The sequence below is a fragment of the Electrophorus electricus genome, chromosome 13 (assembly GCF_041902795.1).
Source record: "Electrophorus electricus isolate QZ-2024a chromosome 13, ASM4190279v1, whole genome shotgun sequence".
NCBI lineage: Eukaryota > Metazoa > Chordata > Actinopteri > Gymnotiformes > Gymnotidae > Electrophorus > Electrophorus electricus.
In genome coordinates, this window is record NC_137509.1 from 8,369,554 (window position 1) to 8,387,194 (window position 17,641).

Sequence of the window (17,641 nt, forward strand, 5' to 3'; positions counted from 1 at the left end):
GTAATTGTGTGTGTACATACTACTGAAAAATTAGAAAAGAATTTGTAAAAGAACTAAAAACCCACATAAAAGTCAATTACCTACCATTTTATTAAAAACACTTAATACAAAACAAATTGATCACAGATCAGAGTTATCCAGCCTATAAATAACAACACATGTCTCTCAGAGCTATCTTCACATGTTTTTGGGTTTCGAGATAACTCCATCTGGGTAACGCTTTTTAAAGCGGGCTACTACATCAGGGTCCAATAAGTGAATTCCATCCAACTGATTTCCCAAAGTTACCCTGGAAACCAAAGAAAGAACATGACTGAGTAACTATGTGGTAGACAAAAAAAAAAAAAAAAAAACACTGCAAGATCTCTATTTAACCCATTTACCAGTTTGGTTGAACATTATGAGGTCTCCCAAACAGTTCAATCTTCCTGGTGCCAGGAGATAATCGCTCAATCATGCCATAAATCTCATCTGGTTTGTGGCTGGTAGAGCGTACCTAAATGATTCACATTACTTTTATTCAAATTGTTTTCCAAATGGGTAAAAATGGCTAAAAAAACAACAACAACAACTTAAAAAAGGATAAAATAGACTAAGAAAACAAACGTAAAAAGACTACCATTGTTTGTTAGTACCTCTGCAACAATTACATCACAGTCCAGACCTCTGTTGAATCCTTGAGGATTTCCTTTCACCCCAACCTGGTGGAAGGGGGGGGGGGGAAATAGAGAGAGAGAGAGACTTAAGGTTGATTGATACATTTGGGGGAAAAAAAAAGGGGGGGGGGGGCGGGCTATGCACGCAAACACACCAGGCAGTGTTCTTTGCCATGGTTCAGCCAGTGTCCAGTCCTCCCTGTACGAATGATCCTCTGAAGCTGGTTGGTCTTCACCCAAATTATTTCATCAACACGCTCATACCTGAGCCGAGAGACAGTGATAGAAAGTGAAAACAAAAATAAAGTTTTATGGAATTTCAACATAAAGAAAACATTTCTTTCCATGTAGACATACTGACACACACTTACCCCCAGAGACTAAGACACTCTCTGCCAAGCTCCATAGCTCTGAAAATGACAATGTGAAAATGTTAACAGGACTTAGAAAATCCTACCAAATTTTGGAATGTGTAAATACATATTTTTGAATTAGGGTTTGTCTATAAATGGCCTGTTTAGTGTTAATTGTTCTCTGATGCCAACATTGCTTTTTGCCTCACTTTTTGGGAAAATACTGGCTTACAAAGCAAAAATCTTTCAGTACCACAAGCCTTCTACAAGTTTAATAATTAAGTACTAGACCAAGGTGAATATTAAAAAAATACAAAACCAAGATGAAGTGTTTAAACAGACTAAACAGTCCCCTGTTACATGAGAATTCCTGAGATTGAACCTTAAATATTTTACAGAAAGTAATACACTCTTTATAAGTCTGCATCTTCCAGGTTAATGTAGCTTTAAATAAAAAAAATACTTTGGCTGACTGCTTTTGCATTTATACCCATCATTTAAATTGTAGCACCATGAAAAAAATGTCCGTCACTGTCCTGAGTCTAGATATCAACGACTACAAATTATACCATGGCTTTATTACTAATCATGAATGTTCTCTGTGATGTTACTAATCATGTATTTATTACTAATCATGAATTTATGGACGGGGGATGTGAAACTGAAGGGAGGAGGGTAGACTGCATTACTGACCAAGACTATCAAATCAATCACAGTGCCAATGGTAATGCTTACAAAAGTAGGACAAGAGGCAGCAAATTGATGCACTACACTGTTTGGGCAGTTTAACAATGCCCCTTATCAATACCTTCCAGTGACCCAGAGGAAGAGGAAACCATCATCCTGCAGAATAGGAATGTTCAGCTTCCTCATCTCGTCATCTGTTAGTGTTCCATATGGAAGCTCCATATGAATGTCCCACGGAGGGTCGGCCATCACCACGGCAAACTTCCCCAAAATGGACACATCCAGGTAGCGAATATCACAGCAAATCCACTGAGGCCGATGCAAAAGACAGCAAAAACATCATGAACCAAAATATGTTCTTAAAGGCGGAGAAAAAGCATAGTAGCAGCTAGAATTAGAGACACAGACTTGTAAAATCATACTCCGACACTCAGCAAGAACAGCCTGGATGCACATTTACTGAAATTAAACTAAATGGATACTGTTAATTCACAGAAAATCGATCAGCTCTGACATGAATCACTGCAGCATCATGATCTTGTGAGCAACTTTAACTACAAAATACACTGATTGCAATAAATAAATAAATAAATAGATAAATAAATAAATAGAGAGATGTATAAATAAATAAATGAGGAGAGATGTAGTTGGGCAACAATTATTTTGCTTTTGTCTCCCTGCCAGGAAAAGGGAAGCAAGAGGCAGAAAAATAGGAAGGCTCAGGGCCACGATAAAACAGGCTTGCTTCCACAATCTCCACAAGCTCATTCTGAGATGATGTCAGCACAAAGCATGGCTCGCTTAACAGAGACATTCCCTAAGAACAGAGCACTTAAGATCATATTCTTCTTCCATAAAATCCACTGAGGGTCTCTTACCTGAGCTGGAAACAATTTCCCCACGTTACTGTCACCATCTCTGGCATGCAGGCTCAGCTCTGTGGCACCAGCCTGTGGCCCCAGGGCCCCACCCTCAGCCTCTGGGGGACTATCAATCTCATAGTGCACATATTTACAGGTGTCCATGTGGAAGCAGGTGTTCAGGAAAGAACAGTCTCCAAGACTCTCATCCGTGTGCTTGTTAATGATTCGCCTATGAAAGTCACATGACTATTTAAGCCACTGGGGGTTGATTTGTCTAATGGAATCCTTTTTCTTCTACACAAAAAAAATTAGGGCAGTACAGATGAGGAACAAGTCACCCCAAGCAAATAGGAGACCAGCTGTTCATACGTTCTGACAGACAAAAAGTATGATATTAATAGTTAAAAGATAAAAACAAACAATCAAAAAACTTAGTGCACATGCAAAGGCTCACAAATATAATACTAGTCTGATTCCTGTACAGTGTTCTAAATGTTCCCTTTTTTTAAAAAAACTCAGTCGAATCAAAATGCAATTTTGAAAACCTATGTTGGGAGTTTTTAGAGTGTTCCAAAGAGAAATACATCATGTATAAGAATGTAGTAATCAGATACCTGGATTAATAAAGAGGTAAGTAGGCTAATGTTTATTCACTGTGTGTGCAGTAGCTTGTTTGTCAAAGAAATTCAAACATGAATACAGAAGTTTCACCACCTACCAACAAATAACATTGGTTAGTTATGTGCGAACAATCAGTGTCTTACAGTGGTTACACTGCACAGGTCAGTGCCAAAAACCTTGATGAAGTGTACTCGAGCATAAAAATACTGCAGAAGTGAGGTATAAATTGAGCAGACGATGAAGATAGGGCAGTGACAAAGTATCATATCAGCCCAGAAATGTAAGTGCGGAGTAGAAGAACAGCCCAGTGGGTTTGACATCCCTCTCTGTGTGTGTGTGTGTGTAGGGGACTCACCTGAAATGCAGCTTGCTGCAGGGCTGTGGAGTGTCCCCATACCGCATACACTCCTCTTTAGTCCCATGATCGCAGAACTCCTGCACCTGTGCTCGGCCGCGTGAGCGGAACTTTTCCACAATGGACTGCTCCCTTGCTGAGCTAGTGTTCAGTAGCTCTAGTATCTCCCTACTCACCTACAACACATACAAACGCTACAATCACTTTGCCTGTAATACGGTTTATGTGCATCCAGTAGCCTGAATTGTGTTTCATACCTTTTTGCTTTGCTGCTCCTTGGTTGACTGCTGGCTCAGTAGGCTCTCTATCTCCATGTCCAAGTGGGACGTCTTTCCCTTATTGCTCCGCCCTTTTTTCTCAGCCCCACCTCCTCCACCTCCTGACTTCCAATCTGAAGTCCCTGTTAGCTGTGAACTAGAGGCAGAAGCCAAAGAAATGGATGATGTTTTGGTTGGTGAAGATGGAGACTGAAGCAAGGGGGAGGAGCCTGGAGCCCTTTTTTGGTGAATAATATCATTTCCTTTTCTTTTGACACCAGTTCTCTGAGGCTGGGTTGCAGAACCACCAATCATGGCCCATACTTTGGTATGATCGACGGAGATTACTAAAGTGGATGAGGAAGAGGAAGAACATGAGGCAGCGATGGTCGGCTGCCGGACTTCGATCAACTCTTGAGCAGAAAATTTAAGCAGAAGACTCTGGATACAAGCATGTGACACTGGTGATTCTGACTGGGAGAGAGAAAATTGAATGCAGATAAAGGAGGAAGGGGCGAGAGAGACAGAAATTTTTATCAGAGTAAGCCCTTTGTATTGTATAAAATGTTAGATTTCATGTCACATATCAGTGTACTCATACCCTCCTCATACATACAGAGTTGAGCTGGTTAGTGATGGTGATTGAGTCAGTGGGAAGTGACAGACTCAGTTCAGCCAGATATCCCAGAAGTCTTCTCTCCAATTCAGGGTCAGGGGGCCGTTCCACTTCTACCTGAGCAGGAGTTTGGAGGGTCGGTCCTGGGCTTTCACTACGTGTAGATGCTCCATCAACAGCTCCGACCTCTGTTGAGGGGAAAATAAGGGAGAGGGAGATACAGGGTGAGAGGGAGAGAAAGAGGGAGTTAGGGAAAGAGAGGAGGACAGACAGGGATGAAGAGAGAGGAAAGAGGAAGAGAAAGAAAGGATCTAAATTACAATCTAAAGTACTTTCTTGTGTCCAAATGTCAAGAGGACTAATCATACTAACTGGTTTCAGCTGCTTTAACTGAGAGCCACTAGGATTAATTTACATTTTAGACACAAACAAGCATTTTAGACATTTTTTCCCCCCGACTTGAATGACATTTTAATCTGTATTTAAAATAGCCTTCTATCTCTAATCTCTTATTATAGCTACCAACATGTAAAAATGTATCATATATTATACAACCGTTACCTACAAGTAGGTAACCTAGCGAACTAGCTAGCACCTTTAAAGTCACAATTTGCTCGATTCTAGGTTAGTTAAATAGCCAGGCAGGTAGTTAGCTGGTTAGCTAACACGGCAACATACCGATGCCAAGTTGTGTCGTATTCCTTCTCCTCTGGAGTCTCTCTCGCAAAGAGTTCACCTGTTTTTTATGTGCCTGAATGTCACTCCATGTATCCGACATTTTAAATACCACAATACTAAGAACACATAGCCTAACTAAATGACTAATGCACACATTAGTACAGGCGCCAACAACTCATGTTACATACACAAGTACCCAACTTCCTCCCTGGAGCGGAAACCGTAGCAAAAAATGTTTTCATAAAAGTCAAGAGTAAAAAAAACAAACAAAACAGAACAAACAAGAAAACTCAACCTCCGGCCTCCTAAATGTTTTAGTTTGAAAGATTATTTCGTATATTAACAAATATAATTTATTTAAAGGTTTCTGCAAATAAAATGATTAGCTTTAATCACAGACAGACTTAATAAGCGAGCCGAATATATAAATATATTCAATATATTTCAAAGCAAAAGTCATAAATGGTTCAAGAAAAGCTGACTAAATGACACCGGACCACGATTAGCCTATGTGAACATGCGTCGTAGCATATCAGTATAAATAAGTTTGGTAAATCAGCTCTGCTATAAGTGTCATATTAAAGTAGCCTACAGATTTCGGGTTCACGAGTACCACTGGCAAAGAGTAGCAAAATGAGGCCATCTAGTGGCTGACAGCCTCTAGCAAGAGTGAAAAAGAAAGTGAGAAAACATCCCGTTGACGTATTTAATATGAGGGCACAGGCTGTTGCTTAAGTTCTCTTCATTATTCATGTATTTAAGTCGTATTTTGGGGTTCCTTTTTTTATTACCGGTTCTTAGCTTATTACCTGTTATAAGATGAAACTTATATTAACGTTTGCAGTTTCATCTTTTCATTTTTGTTTTTTTTATCATTGTTTATCCGTGAGTTTTTTTTTTTTCCTTTTTACATTGCAGCGATGTGCTAGTGCTGTTGTATCAATGTATCAACATTCAGTTGAAATACAGGGATCAATGTTGATACCTGGAAGTGCAAAACAAGTATAAGCTCAGGCAACGATGCAATAACAAACAGTACCCTACAATAAGTACTAGAGTTTCATTTGGTATCTGTTCATAGGAACTCTCAATATGTTGCCTAAATAGGTATTAGTGCAATTGAGGGTGGCCACCGTTAGGTTGAAAAAAACAAACAAATATATAATAGAAATAGCAGAAATTTGTACTAGAACAATATGGACAGTATCCTCTGTCAAATAAGGTAGTATTATGGCAAGGACATGTGTGGCTGCCAATAGAAGAAGGTTGCTGATGAATCCTGAATTGTAAAGAGCTATGCTTTCTGCTCACTTTAAGTCAAATGCTATAAAACTGATAGAATAGCACTTCACAGTACAGATAATAACCCAGTACAGTGAAAGGAACCCAAGAGCTTCTTACTGCAAAGAGCAATTTATTTTGTAAATGGCTGAGTCAGTCATCCAGACTCAAAATAACTGAGCATTCTTTTCACTTTCTCAAGACAAAACTAAAAGGCAGAAAACTCACAGACAAGCAGGAACTACAGGGGACTGCAGTAAACGCCTAGCAAAGAATCTCAAGGGAGTAAACCCAACATTTGGTGATGTCTGTGGGTTCCAGACTTCAGACAGCCATTGTTTGCAAATGATTTGCATCCATGTAGTGAAAGTTATCCTTATATTTATAGTTGTTAATGTGTCCAATTGCTTTTGAGCTTGTGAAAGAGTAGGGACTATATAATTCCTAAATAGCTATTGCAATGTTTTGTTAAAACCCATTGAACTAAAGCAGGAATTCTACACTTCAGTTACATCTTAATTATTTCATGTCACATTCATGTCACCATGTACACATGGTGGTGTACGGAGGCAAAGTTATGAAAATTGTTACTGTCCAAATTCTTAAGGACCTGACTATGTGAGTATACACTTTGTAGTGAGCTGGCAAGGACAGACTGTTGGGGGGGAGCAGTGGGCATGCAGGCCCACTTTTGAGTCAATTCTTGTTATTAGCAGGTCTGTGTAACAAGGACCTCATGTGGAGAGCAAGACGTGCAAATGCTGTGCACTTAATCACAAGTTCTGTGTCAGTGCACTTATTCACTTAACAGCAATTATCACTGCTGGGAAGTGCTTTATGATCAAGGTTCATAAGAGTTTTGTCTGTGAGTGACTTGTGAGCATCTCTTTAGAACTTTGCTGATGAAAGATGATGTATTTGAAAGATATTGAGGATGTTATTTGGCTCAGCTGAGATTGGTAGGATCTCTGACGCAAAGATGACACATCCATGTGACCTTATCAAAGTTTTTCCCTACTGAGATATCCACCACAACACACCCTGACTTTCATTCCAACACACACAAATAGAGCTTGCTCTAATGCACAAATGCACACACTTACCCCCACCTCAACCAAAAACACCCAGCATGCATACCGTGACCACCCTTCTGCTTTCGTTCTCTTGCGTGTTCACATTCTCGACCAATAACACCTATCATGCCTCAAACACCCACCTATATCGGACTTGTATATAACCTATCTGTTGCTGCTAGCCATCCATTTCAGTCAGTTATCAGCTGGCTAGGTGAGGATTCAGTTCTATGATGTACAACAGGATGTGTTCTCACTTGCAGATAGTGATGCTGGCTCTGTTCATGCTTGTGTTGGGGAGTAGCATCAGTGCAGCACCAAGAGATGGAGAAACACTGGACTCGCTGCTCCAGAAGGAAGCAGACATCAAAGGGAATGAGGTGAGAAATGTTTTGTTTAATTTAGTGGGGTTTTTCATGCATTTGTTTGTTGCATGAAAAAGGGAAATGCACTCAATGCATTATTTTTAACCAGTAAAACTTTGATAATAAAACAATTACATTTTTATATCTTTGGGAAGGGGGAAAAGTGTTAGAATTGTTATTTGCTCAAGTCCTGATCATTTTTACATCCATTTAAGACTTGTTGCAATAATACAGAATTTAGTTGGCACATTAGCTCACAATACATGAAGAAGCTGGACCATGGTATACACTTGGGACAGATAACTTAACAGTGTCCAAAGATGCTCTAGAATAATTAATTATCTTGTGTTGAGACTCACGTCTCATTAAAAAAAATCCCATTATTTTCTTCCTTAGGACATTTCCCGCACTGTTCTGCTAAAGCTCCTTTCCGAACTGGCGGTTCCCCGCGAGAACGATGTACTTTCCGTCGACGACGGACTGAATTTGCGAAATGAAGTGGTCCGCCAGCTTCCCTTATCTCAGCGACAACGGAAAGCCGGATGCCGGAACTTGTTTTGGAAGACGTTCACCTCGTGTTAGCTGCACTGTAGCACTGCGTATTAGCGTTTATCGTGCAGCAGTTATTTCTTTCTAGCACGAGTTATATAGGACGTTTATCTTTTATTCCCTAGTTTATATTTGGAATCCAATTTCTGTAAATGATGTGAGTCTGCCCTAAATTACTAAATATGTACTTTGAATAAATATAACATGTTGGTACTACTATCCCCAGACTAATCTATTTTATATTTAAAAGTAAAGCTGTGATTAAATTTCAAACATGCAGCTCATTTTGGAAAATGTTACAAATGAATGAAAATATTACTAAGACTATCAATTAGAATATTTTCTATAAAACTCTACAGGCACAATGGTATCTTTTTATGCACTTTTTCTATATAAAGTTATTTCTGGAATAAGCAAAAAAACAAACAAACCCACAACCAAACAAAAAAACCCCCAAACAAAAACAAACCAACAAACAAACCAACAAACAAACAAAAAAGCTACAAAAGTGTATGAACTTAGGCTTACCCTAAAATTATCATAGAAAAGCACAAACAACCTCGTGTACACCAACCGATCATTGGGCTACTATGCGCCAATTTATAATTTATCAGTCGCAAGAAACAAAATATCAAGTTCCAAAGCAATAAGAATGGTTGTAAATATCAGTTAGTGGAGATAAAACTGGAGGATCATTATTACACAGTGGCATAAGAAAAAAGTAGGCTACAAACATCCAGAGTGTCTCAACACCCGAGCGAGTTATTGAATTCTCAGTAACAAATTAACCCAAAAGTGTAGGCAGAACAGGGAAATAATCAGGGAAAAATTCTTTCAAAACCAATAAATAAAAAAAACCAAAACCTTCATTTCCCCCAAAAATGTGGTTTTTAGTTTAACACGAACAGTGCATACTAGTACTAGTCTCATCACTCCTCACTCTGCAGGCTCATAAAAGAAATCTCATTTGCAATGTTAAGGTGGTAGTCCTATAGATTACTTACATGTATAGACCTATAGGTTGTTTAGGACATATTTAATTACATGAATCATACCTAATAGTAAAACAGCACAACAAAAAACATTTCAATTAACAAACTTAGCCCAAAAAGGCAAACTGGGGGAATAGAGACAATCAAAGTGAATGATGAAAAAGACCCTTCCGTATACTGAATAAAAACAGAAAAATAAAGAGATCCTATTACCAACCTACAATATATTTGTTAAAGAGTGAAATAGACAGCATCAAACTGAAGAAAATTCCATAACAATTCCAAACATTCAAAAATTTTCTGGACATAAATAGTTATTCATACAACGCAGAAATCAAAGCGGGCTGTCATTTTTATAATGGACTACTCTAATTATGCACCCACTTTTTCAGAGGGTCCGAAATGCAAGTTCAAATGGCTGGGCTCTAGGCCAACTACCTCTCCATCTGTCCATTTACTACACTAAAATCTTAACCTTTCCCTCACTAATACTACAAGTCTTTCCATGATTATATCCATTTCCTCATAACACGTTACATTCCACACAATCATCATATGTAACACATATGTTCCTTCATTTAGCTGTGTTAGAACATGGAATGATCTTAAGATGATCCAAGATGGTTAAGGTTAGGACCAGAAGTTAATCTCACGTACACAAGGAACATGACCAAGAAAAGGTCCATGTCTGTTCAGCACAGTGATCATAAAGAGAAAATGCTGGCATTATACATCTAAATCATCATCATGCTTCAAGGTTAAGTCTTAGGTATGTAAAAACAGTAGTGATATCTGTTGAGGATAACAGCCAATCTAAGTTTTACAATCATTATGATTCACAAATATGTTGAACATTTCCTTCTGAAGCCAACAGGGTAAGTTTGACACAGGGGTTTATAAGTAACAGGCACTCTGCAGAGAGCAATGAACCGGACAACTTTTTTTTTTTTTTTACTTAGGTGTTTTACTAAGTGAACCCTGCTGTTTCTAGAACAGTGAATGAACTCTGAATCTGACCAAAGATCTGACTTGGAGGATGTGCAGAATAAAGTAAAAGATATTATGCAGAACATTTAAGCTCCTTATTTCAATGATTCCTACTGAGTGATTTAAAGTTTTGATTATTCAAGACAATCAATAAAGGTCTGTAATACAAATTATGAGCAGTAGCGAGTCTTTGCTATAATGTACAAACATACCCTGATGAAGCCCTAACCCTGTTTAGAGAACGTGAGCAACACAAACAAGCACCCATGCATGTGTGTATACACTCACAAATGTATATTCACAACCAGGCCACTTAAAATTTAATTCATGTCCACTGTAACTCCATCTATTTTGTTAAAGAGAAGAATACTATTTGACCATTTAAAATGGTCCATGTAAAAGACTTCAATCTTATTCATGGCTCTTTTTAATTATAAACCCTGAGTATGAGAAATTCAGCTGTCCTTTACATGATTTGTATTCTATAATTAAGAGGACACACAGGGTAGTTTGACAATTGTAGAGCATTTCCATGAATAACCCTTATAACCAGACACACACACACACACACACACACACACACACACACACACACACACACACACACAAAAAGGGGGGGGGGGGGGTGAAACATGACAGAAGGAAACTGTTAGCAGTCAGTGGAGATTTTGGCAGAGAGGTCTTGGATTCGCCGGGCACTGCAGGTCTTGCACAGAATATGGCCATCCAGAGGGTAGCAGCCCCTACCCTCTCCCTCAGATGAGAGGAGTAATCCACACTCCTGAAACAAAACCAGAGACACACCAATAGAAAAGCTAATGTCTAACTCATCTAGCTTGTTAGCTTTATTCAGACATGCTCAAAATAGCAAGTAAAGAACCACAGATCTCATTAATTACTTGAATATCAGTTTAGTTGTGCTTACCTCACAAACGTAACAGTTGACATGGAAACTGCGATCCAGAGCCACAATTCTCACAGTCTCCTCCTGGCCAGGCTCTGGCATGATGGGCTGGGCACATACAGAGCAGCGCGGGGCAAATTTCCTGATCAGAAAGGAAGTATGTAAGTGTTTAGAATTGTTTAACACCTTGTCACACCTTACAGAAAAAAAAACTCGGCAGATGAAAAACTCATCCTTAATGTAAACAGGTATCCAATATACAGTAACTTGCATCACAATTCCCCTAAAAAAGTTTCCATTAAAATATTGCTCATTGGGTCTACCCACACGAGTAAAAAGAATGTGTTCTTCATATCCTAACAAATATTATTTATTGCTCATGTATTACTGTGTTTTATTCAAAGCTCCAGTTTAGAAAAAGTTTTCATTATTTATGCATGGAGAATACAACTGCTCAGCTTCATCTGGGTCACAGAATCCTAAATCTTCAGAGCCACAGCAGTTACCTGTGGAAGTCCTCGATGCAGTGGATCTGGGAGGTGGCATCCACTGTGAAGGGCACCCCGTCCAGGCAGCAGCCACATACCACGCAGCTGAAGCAGCGTGGGTGGTAGGCCTTCCCCATCGCCCGCAGGATGCGGTCCAGGATGGGACTTGAGCACTTCGAACAGCGCTCCAGTGTGCTCTGCAGCCAGATGTGAAGGAATGAGAAAAGTCACCAAGACAGTTGCCAATGAGACTGAATTCTTGGGTGATTCATACAGGAGATGAGTTCATGGTTTTGAATTCATTCTAATACAATCAAGAAATTACATTTACTATAAATCTTTTTTTTTTTTTTTTTTAAATAAGTTATTAAAAGTGCCCAAGGGGAATGAAGAGAAAGCAAGTTACTGAAGATGGAAAAATTAATAGCAAAGGCAAAAATGAATAGAAAACACATGGTTGAGCAAACATTTGTTGTATCTAGAACGAAGAAAGTAAATACAAATTAAAATGTTTATTGGTCAAAATCAGTTAATTGATCAGTTTATTGGATTTTGATAAAAAAATTAAAATCAGTTTATTGGTCACATGCACATTCATAGAAGGTACAGTGCAATGAAATGAAGGTACGGCTATGTCATGTAAAATAAAATGTAAATAGAAGCTGGATATCATAAAGCAAATAAAACAATAAAGAAGGACCAGAAATGAAGTCAGCCTTGAGACTCACAATGTAACAGCTCTCACAGTAGCTCTTTTTCTCCAGTGCATAGAAAGGCTGGCCTCTGAGTCGGGCATGGCATGTGATGCAGGTAAAACACTCCACGTGGAATACTTGCTCCATCGCAATACAGCCACTACCATCACCTACTACATTATCCCCACACCTCGCACAGCGGCCTGATGGGGTCAGGGGTGAGTAGTTACAAGAGAGAGAGATGAATGAGAACCTTTATTGATTTTAGATTTATTGGACATAAGTGTTACATGCTACCCTCTAGGTTTTGTGACTGAAGCAGCATGCAATTTTTTAAGGGTGTGAAAGAGATACCAAAATATTCCTCCGCTGGTGGATGATTCATGTCATACACCAGCTTCTTAGTGAGTCGATCCAACTCTTCTTCTGGTCTTGACACTGGCCCCTGGTGGTACAACATACCAAATGCAGCAATGAGCATGCAAATTTAACACACAAGATTCTGACTGTACTGCAAACAATACCCAAGATCAAAACAACTTTAAACTAGGATATGTGCAACCTCTGATATAACTGCTATCTTTTGTGTAAAATAAATGGACAAAACATCTGTGAAAATCTCACCTTACTAGGTTGGTATGTTGTCCCGTGTTCTTGACCTTTTTTTCCAGGCAGTCCCTGAATCCTGCTTGGTGCCTGAACTCCACCTGAAGTGCCTTTATACACTGCTGGATCACCATGGGCCTCCTGCGCTGGAGGTGGGGGTGGTGGGTACCACTCCTGTCCCTGCCCTGGAACTTCTGGGTAATGTGGGTGATCTTGCTGGGCAGGGCGGGTGGCATGCTGGCGGGGCGGGGGTGGGGTATAGGCCTGCTCCGCCCGTCGCCCACTCTGGGAGTAGGTGACAGGCTGGGCAGTTTTGACCTGCACACTGAAGCGCGGCCCGGTAGGTGTGGAGGCAGTGGTGTAGGAGGCAGGCACTGGCTGAGGGTACGGTTTGTAGGCAGAGGAGGAGGGGGGCGCATAGGCGTAATCTGTCTGGGGAGTGGAGGTGTAATGCGGGGAAGGATGGTACTGACTCTGGGGATGAGGGGGGTAGCCCATAGTGGGCCTGGACTGAGATGGCGCCCCTGTCTGGCTAGAGGGTTTGTAGCGTTCACTGGTGAGGTGCTTGTTGTAAGGCACATTATCATACAGCTGTGGAGGAGACAGTTCACATGAACACAAGAATGAGCACTGGAGAATCCTCAGGAGTATTTCAAAGTTTGAGTATAATAAATTCATTCATATACCTTAGCTTCTTAGAACCTAAAATATGACATGAATATATGAAAATACAATTTCCACAATACAGTAATTCATAACAATGACCATATAATTCCAATGTAAGTGATGAGTGTAACTATTTATTCACACTAATTCACACACAGCACATCTGTTCTAAGAAACTCCTGTATATTTTAAAAATGTTGCTCTCCCGAATCAAAAATACTGACTATAAAGCAGCATGTACGTTTTCAAGGCCAACTTTCAAACATGGAAGGCATAAGAGAGGATCTACTGCACCTGTGCGCTTGAGTTTGAAGGGTGACTGTCTAGGTCAGCCAGCATGCAGGTCAGTGAGTCTATCTCTGCATCAATACTGGAGAGGTGTTTATCAGAGCCACGAGCCTGACAATAACATGGATGCAGGCAGTCAACACAGCATACGCGTCAAACTAAATTGCTAGCTGGCAAGAACCTGACCTCAGCAGGATACGAATAAGTAACGGCTTTCCTGCAACAATAAATGCTTGATCACCTCTATTGTTTCTTTGTTTTATACCATTAGAACTTGAATGTATATATGGGAACATGCAAAGGTTTTGTACCAAATTTCTTCATGGTTCTTTATTAATATAAATTTAAACTAATATTAGTATTAAGTAGTGACTTTCTATACCCAGAAAAAAATTATTATCTGGCATGGCTTCCTAGTCATGTGTCTTTGAAGAAATGACTTGCTAAAAGAAAGGGGGGAAAAAAAAAGAAAAAAAAAGACAAATCTGTTTGCTGATTTTTCCCTGCACAAACTCCACCACATTGTTTCTGACCAGGTTAAGCAAGACTATTCCCAGTAAGTCAATGACATTCTTCCTAAAATGTTACATCAACGCATTTCTCTATACACTGAGGAAGATTCTGACTTACATGGTGATCGTAGCTGGACATGTGTGGGTTCCAAGAGAGGTGCTCCTCTTTGGGCCCATGTCCTGGGGGATAATAGTGCTCTCCTGATTTGGGGGAGAGAGGGTGATAGGGGGATGGGCCAGAATGGTCATCCTGGAGCTGGTGATGCATGCTTCCACCTAAATAACCACACACATGCACACACAAGCATGACCAAAAATGGACTCATTTTATCAGCATGCACTTGCGACACTGGACACCACTATTTTATCAGCCAAAAAAAACCAAAAACCCATGTTCCTCTTTAGATGACCCTCTGTTCAAGCTGTCATCAGATTATTCATAAACGTTTGTACAAAATGTAAACCATAAACATCTCTGTGGAATATAATGGTAGATGATTTGCATTATTGATTTGTATTTCACAGAAACCCATCCCCAACATGTTCTAAAATGGCAACAATCATCTCTGTTGGGGACAAAGGACCGGACACACCCACCAAAACATCAAGAAACACTTGATTCCTTACTCATTTGAGCAATGTCTAAATCACTCATTTGTAAAAAAAAATGTGTCAGAATACTCCAGTGAAAATGATGAATGTCTTTTAACATAAGTGTAAAAAAGTGACATTTTATGAGGTAACAACTCAGAACACACTTAATCTTGAATAGTTTCCATGGTTAACATCAGTCACCAATATATGATCCCGGAAGCAAGATGTAGACAGCTATCACTGTTACTCTTGTTCATATTATTGTGCGTTTAGCAACTGCCACTGACAAGTCTGTAGATGTTTGGAGATTTAGACTGGGCATTTTTGTGTTCTGTGCCTAAAAAGCACTCTCACCTGGCGGTGCAGTGGCTATGTACCTTGCAGGTACACTGTTTCCACCTGTTGCTCCATTTTGATCATATACACCATATTTGGGCCTCTGGTCTGGTGGACCTTTTTTGGGTGGTCTGTAGAAGGCAGCCCCAGTGTGTGACATCTGCGCTGCAGGTCTCTCTGGGCTACCCAGAGTCCTAGGAGGCAGCCATGTAGGGCCGGACATAATGGGCTTCCACTAGCAAAGCAAAGCATGTTTTATGTTTTCTTGGATCAGAGGATGAAAATTGGCATATTTTTCTACGGCATTTTAAATTGATCTATATGCAAATAAAGTCTTCAATATAATAGTGAAAAATAAACTTTGGTTCATGTAAACTGCAGAAGGTCTGGATAAACAACTGGTTGCCATACTGAAATAATTTTATCTGTGTTCATGAGCTTGTCTTTTAAGTGGCTATGATTTGAGAAATATGGAGAAACCATGGGCAACATGATTAACTGACTACAATCAGCAGACAGAAGATAGACCTGATGCTTTGTGTAATCCCTCACAAATCAACCAACTTCATTACTAAGATGTATGCAAGTGGTTACCATGGGAAACTAGGGTCCATTTTGGGTTTCCCATGGCAACTTATGGTTGCTACAACAACAGGCTCTAAGTGTTTTTTTTTTTGTTTTTTTTTTAAAGCAGGAAACGGTAACCATTTCCAACCATAAGGGGGAACTTCCAAGGGTCCTCGAGCAAAACAGTCTCTCTCACACACAATTCCCAGAGGTATATAGTTCCTGCAGATCTCTATTGGCACAATAGCCATTGTCTTAAATATTTAGACCTGACCCTTTGTGTACAAACTTCTCCACGAGAATAATATAGGAAATGTGTAATTATCGTTTTCTGTAGATCCATCTGGAGAATCACAATGCACACCTCACAACGGTCAGTCAAGCACAAAATATTGGATGTTTTTTCAGTTACAAAACTGACTTCAAATAAAATGGTTATTGGAAAAAGTGGCCTAGCTTGCAAAATAAAAGGACCAGCTAATGAGATCTCCACATTCAACATGCGTGACGATATGTTTAATCAGTATTCTGAGACTACTGAAACACACAAACGAATACGAACAGTCAACATTCACTGCATAGGACTAGCGAAGGAACGTCTAAATTTGCGTGACAGTGCCGACTTGGTTTGTGTGTGAACCCGTTGGGTCGAATACTCCAACCCGAGGATTATTGGGCCGAAATACAGAAACTCCAGTGATGAGTCTTCTGCTTAGTGGATTCCAAAAGAAGAGAGCAGGTTATTAGTACAAATAAAATCGAAATATGTAGCAAGGACAGGAACTCTTCGCGGTAGTGTAGAGTCTATTGCTTTAGTCTTACCGATTGGTGATGGGACCGCTATAGCCCGCTGTTTGCAAGTCAGTTTCTTTAGCATACAGCAAAGAGAACTATTAAATCTTTCGCATCAAAGCGATTGAGACCGCTAGCTACACCCTGTGAGAACATAGTCGATTGTGCAGGAGAAATCAGGAACAATACAACTGTCGATTTCCGTACCTCTTCAAAATGCTCTCTAATCCACCACGTCTACAGCTGGACCGATTCGACTCTCATCTGCGAAATGAAATACAGTTTAGGTTTGGCTGTTGAAACTAAGATACGATATATTCCCGCTGAATGCGATTATCTTGGTTAGCTAGCTACAAATCTGGGCGCTGGACAAACATGTCAGTCTGCAGTCCAGGTTTCATTCCACACTTTTAGCTGTGCCCAACCAATGGCGTGCATAAGATTTATAGGATTTAAATGCGAACAATGAAATAAACTAGCGAACTAACTTTCTTGCTGAACCACAATAATAACGGTAGTTACGGTTACAGTCAGTTTGAGTGAATGATCATGCTAACTGTATATATAACTTGCGACAACAGATAACTGCAACTAGCACACTTCTTCACACCAGTCTCACGTTTATGTACAAACGACCGCAGAATTCGCCCTCGTTATTTAGCCATGTCTCCTGTTTGCTTACGGCTCTGTAAAATAAACTTTTAGACTAAGTACTTTCTATTTCAGCATCGGTTTTATTCCAGCAACCTACTTTTCCGTGGATCCTACGTATGACATAGGCCCGTGGGATGCGTTCCAAACGTGTGACGTAAGATCGTTTTTGCGCGTGGAGGTGCAGGACGCTCGAGCTATGTTGGGCA

General features: G+C 39.9%; 3 protein-coding genes across 7 annotated transcripts; 1 reads left to right on the plus strand and 2 right to left on the minus strand.

Moving 5' to 3' along the window:
- Positions 1-72: 72 nt before the first annotated feature.
- Positions 73-5,308, minus strand: mettl3 (methyltransferase like 3). Of its 2 annotated transcripts, none has more exons than XR_014115944.1 (11): positions 5,087-5,308; positions 4,409-4,596; positions 3,793-4,266; positions 3,536-3,711; positions 2,575-2,788; positions 1,818-2,005; positions 1,028-1,066; positions 812-920; positions 620-701; positions 384-496; positions 73-289 (listed from the first exon to the last, which is right to left on the minus strand). XR_014115944.1 is itself a non-coding variant. In XM_035519813.2 (11 exons), the coding sequence occupies exons 1-11, from the start codon at positions 5,184-5,186 to the stop codon at positions 178-180; spliced, it is 1,779 nt and encodes a 592-aa protein (XP_035375706.1). In that variant the 5' UTR covers positions 5,187-5,307; the 3' UTR covers positions 73-177. The 2 variants fall into 2 exon arrangements, 1 of the variants encoding a protein (XP_035375706.1); XM_035519813.2 differs by having other exon boundaries at positions 636-701; positions 5,087-5,307.
- A 2,365-nt stretch (positions 5,309-7,673) lies between these two features.
- sst5 (somatostatin 5) lies at positions 7,674-8,387 on the plus strand. The gene is made up of 2 exons (XM_027031342.3): positions 7,674-7,820; positions 8,202-8,387. The coding sequence occupies exons 1-2, from the start codon at positions 7,674-7,676 to the stop codon at positions 8,385-8,387; spliced, it is 333 nt and encodes a 110-aa protein (XP_026887143.2).
- Positions 8,388-8,929: 542 nt separating this feature from the next.
- Positions 8,930-17,641, minus strand: trip6 (thyroid hormone receptor interactor 6). 4 transcript variants are annotated; one of them, XM_027031339.3, is made up of 11 exons: positions 17,533-17,640; positions 16,989-17,045; positions 15,441-15,657; positions 14,611-14,768; positions 13,987-14,091; positions 13,045-13,617; positions 12,775-12,865; positions 12,454-12,623; positions 11,744-11,922; positions 11,259-11,379; positions 8,930-11,114 (listed from the first exon to the last, which is right to left on the minus strand). In XM_027031339.3, the coding sequence occupies exons 3-11, from the start codon at positions 15,643-15,645 to the stop codon at positions 10,983-10,985; spliced, it is 1,734 nt and encodes a 577-aa protein (XP_026887140.3). In that variant the 5' UTR covers positions 15,646-15,657; positions 16,989-17,045; positions 17,533-17,640; the 3' UTR covers positions 8,930-10,982. The 4 variants fall into 4 exon arrangements, with proteins under 4 accessions (XP_026887140.3, XP_026887141.3, XP_026887142.3 ...); XM_027031340.3 differs by lacking the exon at positions 17,533-17,640 and adding an exon at positions 17,401-17,515; XM_027031341.3 differs by lacking the exon at positions 15,441-15,657 and having other exon boundaries at positions 17,533-17,641.

Excerpts from the sequence above, each read along its gene's own strand:
- mettl3 (XM_035519813.2), bottom strand. The coding sequence starts at position 5,186 with ATGTCGGATACATGGAGTGACATTCAGGCACATAAAAAACAGGTGAAC. Across the intron at positions 4,597-5,086 it reads TACGACACAACTTGGCATCG|AGGTCGGAGCTGTTGATGGA; the intron begins GTATGTTGCCGT and ends TCCCCTCAACAG. Across the intron at positions 4,267-4,408 it reads TCACTAACCAGCTCAACTCT|TCAGAATCACCAGTGTCACA; the intron begins GTATGTATGAGG and ends TCTCTCTCCCAG.
- sst5 (XM_027031342.3), top strand. The coding sequence starts at position 7,674 with ATGTACAACAGGATGTGTTCTCACTTGCAGATAGTGATGCTGGCTCTG. Across the intron at positions 7,821-8,201 it reads CAGACATCAAAGGGAATGAG|GACATTTCCCGCACTGTTCT; the intron begins GTGAGAAATGTT and ends TTTCTTCCTTAG.
- trip6 (XM_027031339.3), bottom strand. The coding sequence starts at position 15,645 with ATGTCCGGCCCTACATGGCTGCCTCCTAGGACTCTGGGTAGCCCAGAG. Across the intron at positions 14,769-15,440 it reads CATAGCCACTGCACCGCCAG|GTGGAAGCATGCATCACCAG; the intron begins GTGAGAGTGCTT and ends GTGGTTATTTAG. Across the intron at positions 12,624-12,774 it reads ACCAGCGGAGGAATATTTTG|GCCGCTGTGCGAGGTGTGGG; the intron begins GTATCTCTTTCA and ends TGACCCCATCAG.